The 8714-nt window shown below is 49.8% G+C and overlaps 1 protein-coding gene across 5 annotated transcripts in view; it reads left to right on the top strand.

The window, feature by feature from the left end:
* The first annotated feature begins 248 nt into the window (after positions 1 to 248).
* The window catches only part of Mindy4 (MINDY lysine 48 deubiquitinase 4), a 112541-nt gene continuing 104075 nt past the window's right edge, over positions 249 to 8714 (top strand). Inside the window, exons 1-3 of one of the 5 annotated variants that reach the window (XM_040291815.2) lie at positions 1438 to 1608; positions 2134 to 2243; positions 8529 to 8648. In XM_040291815.2, coding sequence (XP_040147749.2) covers positions 2232 to 2243; positions 8529 to 8648 — 132 coding nt within the window. In that variant the 5' untranslated portion in view covers positions 1438 to 1608; positions 2134 to 2231. Of the gene's footprint in view, positions 385 to 983; positions 1003 to 1427; positions 1609 to 2133; positions 2244 to 8528; positions 8649 to 8714 lie in introns of those variants that run through there. The other 4 variants (XM_078039897.1, XM_078039898.1, XM_040291817.2 and 1 more) reach the window with 4 other exon arrangements.

Genomic DNA, 8714 nt, shown 5'->3' with positions numbered 1-8714 from the left:
GACGGAGGAGTTGAACACCTGATTGGCAAAGAGTGCAGCAGGTGGCCCCAGGTCTCCTGGTAAACATCGAACAGTAATAAACTTGGAGACAGCGTCATCTCCTTCATCATTCTCTGCTCAGAGACGGCCCACTCTCTCTCCCGAGAGAGAGTGCTCTCTGCTGGAGCCTCACTCTGCTCTTACTTTACTTTCACCTCACTTTCTCTTTACTTTCACTTATAATGAAGGTCTCCTGCATGACTTTTGGTGTCTGCCTTCCAATTTTCTTGTGCTGGAACACCAGAACCAGGGTAGAGTTTCAACTCCCTGCTCTCCTGTGACAGGAATCCTTTCCTTTTAAGAGAAAGTTTAGAACATGGAACGTCAGTTTAAAGAAAACCACACGTAAGTAACAGTATACATGTGTGAGCTGAAGTGTGTCCCCCAAATTCAGGTGCTGAATTCTTGATCCCTGGTCCCTCAGAAGGTGACTGTTTTTGGTGATAGGGTCTTTAAAGAGACAGTGAAGTTAAAACTGGGTCATTCTGGAGGTGGGGGTGGGGGGCTAGTCCTATGTGGCTGATGTCTTTATAAGAAGAAGTGATTAGGACCTAGATATGTACAGAGGGAAGATGGAAAGACCAAGGGAGGATGGAGCCCAGGGGATAGGCCTCAAGAAATAACCCTGACGACAAGTTGATGTTGGATTTTAGGCCCTAGGACTGTGCAGCAATGAACCTGCTGTTGAAACCACACTGTCTCGGCATTTGTTACATCAGCCCTTCAATTGCATACAGCATACAGCGTCGGATGAGCAGCTGTGGGGACGGCTGAGAAGCTGTACCAAGCTCCTGAGTTTGGGGAAAACAGCACTGGGCAGACAGGGGCTTTGAGGGAACCCCAGCTTTTCCAGTCCCTAACTGCATAGCCTCCAGCAAAATCTGCCTTTCTGGATCTCAGGGTCTTGTTTTCGAGAATGAGGCTGGCGGTAGCCCCCTTGCCAGGAAGCTGTAAGGCTTGAAGGTGAGGTAACGTGTGTCAAGCTCTTGGTGCTCAATGCATGGGGGGTCTCATTGTGGGAAAGCTGGCTCCAAGGGGGCTGAAGGGACATGTCCTTTAACTGCAGCACTCAGGAAGCAAAGCCCGGCCTCCTTGCCCCATAGTCCAGGTCACAGAGCCAGGCGGGTCAGTGAACCAAGTGCTTCATGGTGGCTTTAATCTTCCAGGAACAGGCAGGCGGACATGCTTTCCCTTTGGTGTTTAGGGAGGTGGAGACACAGGTTGGAGCAATGACTTGTGCTAGGCCACCCACAATGACAGGCCCAGAGTCACAGAAAGCCTGCAGCCCAGCTCTCTCCCTGTGTCCTCCTGCTGCAGAGCAGCAGTAGTTAGAAGCAGGCTCCTCCTCTTCCTCCGCCCTCCCAGCCTGCTGGCTCCCAGGGAAGGGGAGGAGTTCTCGCTGGCTCTGATGCCACCGTCACCACGGCAACGCGGCCATACTGGGCCCAACGGACTGAGGGGCCTGGGGCTGCGGCCTACCGTGGCCTGGTGGGCAGAGCTGGCAGCATGGACACCCTCTTCGTGGAGGAGGTGGCCGCCTCCCTGGTCAGGGAGTTCCTCAACAGGAAGGTAACCCCTCGCCCTCTCCAGAGCCCACGTGGTGGCTCCAGCCCTGGAGGGCAGCCAGGGGTGGGGGTGCCCCTAGTACCTTCGGGGAGGGAGCGTTCCTGGCCTGCTGCCTGCTTCAGGGATGCCCCCAGGAGAGCGCCATTTTCCCAGGAAACTAGGGGGAAACTACATTTCCCAGGAGCCATTTCTGTGGTGGTCACCTGGCTTCAGCCAGGCAGGGCTGGGTCCCCCTGTCCTCTGCCCTCCCCTGGCATCCACTCTCAGTGGGTGGGCAGCAGCTGGGTGGGGAGGGGGGTAGTTCCAGGGCTGAGCCAGCTCCTCGTGCAAAGATGGGGAAGCGGACCAGAGCCTGGCTGCCCGTCTCCCTGGCCAGTCACCCCCAAGACGTGTCCCCCTAGGTAGGAGCTTTCCACAGAGGAGCCCCAAGGGCTGAGGAAAGTTCTGGACAGTCAAACCTTTCAGCCATTTTAAGTCCACAGCAGGAATTCTGGCTGTGGCCTTCATTTTTTCTTTTTTCTTTTGTAGGGGGATTGTCTAAGTTCCCTCCTGTTTTGTCCCAGGAGAGTTTGCAAAGTGTTTACAAGTTGAGAAGGTCCTTAGTCTAATCCACCCTGACAGTGGAGATGGAGATTTGGGTGAGGAAGGCACATGCTGATGTGTGTCTGTTTTTGTGCAAGCGTGTGTGTGTGTGTGTGTGTGTGTGTGTGTGTGTGTGTGTGTGTGTGTGGTGTTAGAGGCGTCCAATAGTTGATTCTGCATGAAGTGACTAAGAGCTATATGCTGCTGGTTCTGTGCTTATGGGGCACCTGTCTGGAAAGGAAATATACACGTACACACACACACACACACACACACACACACAATGTGTCAAATAGAGCAAAGAGAAAGGACTTTGAGATTAGATGGAAGAGGTTCAAGTACGTGCTACTAGTTTGCAGTGTGACCTGGGCACATTACTTGTGGCCTCAGTGTACTTGGCTCTAAAATGGGAAAATTAAGACTCATGTTTCACAGACTCATGATGAGGGTTGACAATAACACACAGGCAGCTCCTAAGCATTATATCTGATGAGTAGATACAATGCACACATAGGGATTTAACTTCATACCTGCTTCCCCATCTTTGATACCCACCTGTTTTGAAAGTGATTTTTGTGGGCTTTTTATAATTTGCTTTATTTTGAAAAAAAATTTAAATGCATTTAGCGTCACTGTATCGGCTTTGAGCTTCCATCACCAAATCCTGGCTGCCCCTTGGATTATCTGTGGCACACCTTAGGAGGTTGACCACAACCATCCTTTAAGTTTGGACTAAGCGAAACCGCCTAGAAGGCTTCCTCATGCCCTTCCTTTCCTGGGTACAAATGAAGCCCATAGTCCTTGCTGACAGCCAAGGGTGCCCTATAGCTGGACCCCAGGTTACCCTCCAACATCATTTCTTCCTTCCCCGTCCAAGTTTTCCCCTGATCTACTCAGGCCCACCCCAAATTCCATTTCTTCCTGAGCGCTCCTCAGCTGACTCTAGCTGGACTGATCCTGGTCTGTGTTCTCTCTTTGGTGCTCGTGTTATAGTCAATACATCTGCCTGAATCACCTCCTCTGAATCACCTCCTAGGTGGAGCCACAGAGCTGACCCCCAAACCGGATAGCACCTTGGGGATTGTCCAGTCCTCCCAGATTCCTGATTTCCATGTTTTATCTGTACACACTGAGGTCCTGAGAGTCGTAAGGTGTTGGCCCCAGTCACTCAGAAAGTCACAAGAGCCAGCTGCAGCCCAGGGCTGTGCTTTTCTCAGCGCCGTCGGCTCCAGGGCGGAGATCCTGAGCTCCTCACAGGGCTCTGTGTACGCAGGTCCCCAACAGTCATGACCCAAAGAATTCCCAGGGTGCCAGGCACCTTCTAGATGCCTGTTTGTTTTCCCAAATCTTTAAGGCAGTCCTGAAAGAGAGGGAGTTACAGCATTCCTTTTCATGCAAGACTGTTGTGAGACCAAGAGGCCGAGACACTTGCCCAGGGTGAGTGGGTCAGACCACATCACTCCTCAAACACTCCACCGGCTTCCCAGCCTCAGTAGGCCACACGGCACCCCATGTCCTGGCTGCCCATGTCCTGGCTGCCCCTTGGACCTCCTCGACCATGGCCTCTACCACCTTCCAGCCATGTGGGCTTGCTTGAACTCACCAAGCGTGGTCTTTCCTCAGGGAGACTCATCACAGTCTTCAGGTGACACGAGCATCCATAGAGTTGACACTTGGGTCTGTGGCCCCGCTGTGGCAGAGATATGCCTCCCTTGGACCTCTGTCACCATGTCTCACAGTCACACCCTAGGAGTGTCTTTACCAGCCAAGCATCCTTTCCATCATCTCAGTTCCAAGCATCCCACCTGTTCTATGTCCAGCTCCTCCCCCTTCTCCAGCCTCTCCTGCATCTGATTCCATTGCTCTTTCATGGTCCCCCAGCCTTACCGCCGCTCCTCCCATACCTTACCCACCTGTCATTAAAATTGCCTGCTCTATGATAGGCTCCACCCCCTTGATCTTCTCTCCCTTTGTTGTACTCCCCTGGTCTGGGTAAAATTCAACTCGGTTTACTCCATGCCTGCACCTGCAGAGCTGAGTGGGATTGGAGAAACACACCTCCATGTTGACAGCATCCCTCTAAATCCACAGCCACTCACCCCTGAGATTCCTCAGAGGTTCTGGTCCTTACAGGGACCTCTTTCTCTTACACCTTCTTTCCTTCAAACCCCAAGCTCCTTCCCCATTTAATTTCTCAGAAAACAGAGTCCGTCATGAGAAATGAGCTATGTCCCGCGGGCTCCCACCCCCACACTTCCTGACCTTCCTGAGCCACGCACTCCATCCTGTTCCTGGGAAGAGATTCTCCAGGCCCTGGGCGAGGACATCCCTGCGAGGGAGCCTGCTCCCTGCCGCAGCTCAAGGACACAGCCCTAGTGATTGCCACTGTGCTCTTCTCCACACACGTTCCTTCTCTGCTGAGTATGCACACACTCCTGCAGGACCACACCTTAACTCCCAGTCCCCCCAGCTACTAGTCTTTTTCTTCTCCCTTTTATAATGGAACCTCTAAAAACACTGTATGCTTTGATTCTAACCCTTCTCCCCACTTTCCCAGACTCATCTGAATCAAAAGTTTTTCTCCCACCAACTGATGGAGACCACTGTCAAGGTCATCATTGACCTCTAAACCCCTTGCCTTTTTTTTTTTTTTTTTTGGTACCAGCATTTGAATCCAGGGATTCTTAACCACTGAGTCATATCCCCAGCCCTTTTTTATATTTTATTTAGGGACAGGGTCTCGCTGGGTTGCTGAGGTTGGCTTTGAACTTGTAATTCTCCTGCCTCAGCCTCCTGAGCCACCCTGGGATTACAGGTATGCACCACCACACTGGGCTCCTTGCCTTTCTTTCTTTATATTTTTTTAAATTAATTTTTTATTTTTCTGTGAGAGTGGAATGCATTATAATTCCTATTACACATATAGAGCACAACTTTTCATATCTCTGATTGTATTCAGTGTATATTCACACCAATTCATGTCTTCATACATGTACTTTGGATAATGATGTCCATCACATTCCACCATCATTTCTAACCCCATGGCCCCTCCCTTCCCCTCCTATCCTTCTTCCCTATCTAGAATTTGTCTATTCCTCCCATGCTCCCTCTCCCTACCCTGTTATGATTTAGCCTCCTTATATCAAAGAAAATATTCAGCATTTGTTTTTTTTGGGGATTGGTTAACTTCACTTAGCATTATCTTCTCTAACTCCATCCATTTACCTGCAACTGCCATGATTTTATTCTATTTTATTGCTGAGTAGTATTCCATTGTGTATATATGTCACATTTAAAAAAATCTATTCATCTATTGAAGGGCATCTAGGTTGGTTCCACAGTTTAGCTACTGTGAATTGTGCTGCTATAAACATTGATGTGGCTGTATCCCTGTAGTATACTGTTTTTAAGTCCTTTTGGTATAGACAGAGGAGAGGGATAGCTGGGTCAAATGGTGGTTCCATTTCCAGTTTTCCAAGAAATCTTTATACTGCTTTCCATTTTGCCTTTCTTGATCTAACAATTGTGCTTATTTCAGTTGGTTTCAGCCTTCTTCTTGGCTTCTTCTTCTCCTGTTTCTTCCTCCTCCTTCTCTGGTGGATCCTTCTCGGGTCTTTTCTGGTCGCCCCTCCTTTCTCTGACCTGTGCAGTGCACGCTGGTGGCTCAAAGGCTCAGTCTGTTGCCCTCTTCCCTTCCCTTTCTTTCTCTTCTTCATTCATTCTTGAGGCATCTCATGCAGTCTTATGATTCCAGTACCATCAATGTGCTGACAATTCCCAAATGCCTATGTTTAGCTGCTCTCTCCCTGAATCCTTTGAATTCTTTCCAACTTCGAGTGCTGCATTTCCACTTAGATGTCTAATTAGCATCTCCACTTGATATGTACAGTGATGTTCTCACTCACAACATTTCCAACGCTAAATTGTGAGTTTTTCCCCCAACCAGGTCTTCAACTTTTCGGACACCAATTGAGTTTCCCGCAATTCAACTGCATTCTGACACTAGAGTTAGTGTAGACCCTATAGTAAAGGACTCTTATTTTCCTCGTGCCCCTCACGTCCAGCCCATCAGCTCATCTGTTGGCTTTACTATCAAAGGGCATAGAGAATGCAGCCACTTCTTACCACTAATGATGCAAACACCCCGGACTAACGCTCTCCCACCTTTCATGGGAATGGCACTGTTCAGTAGCCTCCTAAATGGTTTCTGCTTAATCCCCTGCCTCTTATATTCTATTTTTAACCTAGCAGCCAACATTCCTTTAAAAATGTTAGTCCCCTATGGTCCTCTTTTCAAATCCTCCTATGTCCCATCAGAAGGATGGCAAAGATGATCTTTGCTTTCCAGGCTCTGGGTGATCTCTCTGATCTCACCTTCTGAGAATTTCCCTGGCTGTGAGATGCTAGATGCATTGGCACTTGCAACTGTCACAGGGACTTTGCAGCTGCTGTTCCTTGCCTAGAACACTCTTCTCCCAAGTGTCTGCATGGCCTGTTCTCTTGTTTCCCTCCCATCTCTGCTACGTTGTCATCTGATCAATGAACCCTTTCCTAATCACCTTTTATAAAATAGCAACCCTTCTCCATGCCACTCACTGCCTGGCCCTTTCTGTCTCACTACTCATATTATATATGTCCCACCCCCAGCATATTAGACTTGTCTTTTTCCCCTATAGAATGCCAGTTGTATGAGGGTGGGACTTTGATTTGTTCACTTCTGCCTCCAGCAGTTGGACTAGTAGACTAGGGTTTCCCTTCAACTCATAGATGGGGAAGTCAGGAGACAAGAGTGAGCTCAGGAATGATGCTCAGTGAAACACTGTGCCTTGTCTTTGCGTTCACCCTCCCTGTTCTATTTCCACAGTGGTGCGGTGAGCCGCTGCCCACGGTGCGCGCATACCATTCATCAACGGTCTGCTTCCCACAGACTGTGAGCTCTCTCTCCGTCTGTACCTCCTGCATCTAGGACAGCCTGTTACATAGTAGGTTCAGGGCAAATGTTTGTCGAGTGAATGCAGATTCAGTGGCTGGATGGGACTGAAGGCTAGTTGACTCCTGAGAGCACCCTGGGGCCCTACCCTAGTGGTTTTCAAATGTTGGTGTGCATCACAATGGGGGAGAGTAAGTGAACCTGGATTTGGTAATTGGAATGGTTGCTGAACATGAAGAGATATCCATCAAAGAGGAAGGCTCACATAGAACGTTCTTCATCGCTTTGACCAGTGGGGAAGCCATGGCGCAGGCCTGATGAGATGCAGTGGTTGCTTTGAGGCCTGCCTCTCCCTCCAGTGGATACTCCCTCCTCATGCAGCTTGGCCACCTCGTCTCCACTGCACACATCCATATTTCTTTGGCCCTTCCTAGGTGCTCCTTTTCAATCTTTGGTTCAAGGTCATGTGTGTACCTCGATTTCCAAAATTGACCATCTTACCTAAATGCATGGCAAGCCGGGTGGGGGGGGGTTGGTCTTTTATGGTGCTTTCCCAACAGGTAGAGCACCACAAAATTCTGAACACAAAGGCTGGGGGGAAGTCGAGGCTTGTCTAGCGCTGGGGGGTCCGGGATCCATCAGGAGCAAGAGATGCTCTTGACCCAGGCCTTGCCCTTTGTGAGGATGTCCCCATCCTGCAGCCATTCAGAGGTCATGGTGGCTGGTGAAGAGGCAGGCAGCAGCACAAAGGAAGAACCCAGGCTCCTGCTGGGGACAGGGCTTCCCCCCCTCATCGTCTCCAGAACCTAGGTTTCTGGGCATTCAGGGTGGGATGATGGGCAGCAGCTGTGCTGGTGACCCAGTAAAACTTTCACCCTGGGCTCCCCATGGGCCTGGGTTCCAGAATCATAAGCTCACAGGCTGGGGGGGGGGTATCAGACCTGCTATGTGATTCCACTGTGTGGTCATGGGTCCCTCAACCCTGCCCCCTCCTAATCCATCTCAGGGGTGAAGGGAGTGAACGTTGGCCTTTTGTTATGTTTTTTTCTTTCGTTTACTTTTGAAGTTTCATATTCCATAGCCACGTATCTACAGCCAAACTCCGGGCTCCCTGAGTTGGTCTTGGGTGAATCAGTTACCTGGATGTCACTCCTTACCTGCTGTCCAAAGGGCTTGACTGGTAGGGAATCCGTGGTGAAGCCCGATGCACCCACAGGGCCACTGTAAGGAAATCATAGCTGTGAGGCTGGGTTATGTAAAAATGAATTCTTAACTTGCAGTCACCTCATAAAAGCTGGCCAGATGAGGATGATCATAATCAACATCAGTTGGTTTTTGTTTAAACCCTGCGTCAGAGAACGGAAGGTTTTGATTTAACTTGAAGAAGAGTGATTCAGCCTTCTCCCCTCAGGGCTTAAAGAAGACGTGTGTGATCATGGACCAGGAACGCCCACGCTCTGATCTCAGCATAAACAGCAGGAATGATCTCCGCAAGGTTTTGCATCTCGAATTTCTCTACAGGGAGAACAAGGTGCGTGCTTTTTAAGGCATCCGAGCAACACTCATGGGCCTGCAAAGGTGACAGGGGTCAAAAAAA

The sequence above is a fragment of the Ictidomys tridecemlineatus genome, chromosome 2 (assembly GCF_052094955.1).
Source record: "Ictidomys tridecemlineatus isolate mIctTri1 chromosome 2, mIctTri1.hap1, whole genome shotgun sequence".
In the NCBI taxonomy this organism is placed as follows: domain Eukaryota; kingdom Metazoa; phylum Chordata; class Mammalia; order Rodentia; family Sciuridae; genus Ictidomys; species Ictidomys tridecemlineatus.
Note: the sequence above shows the minus strand (reverse complement) of the source record. Positions and strands in the feature narration are given on the sequence as shown.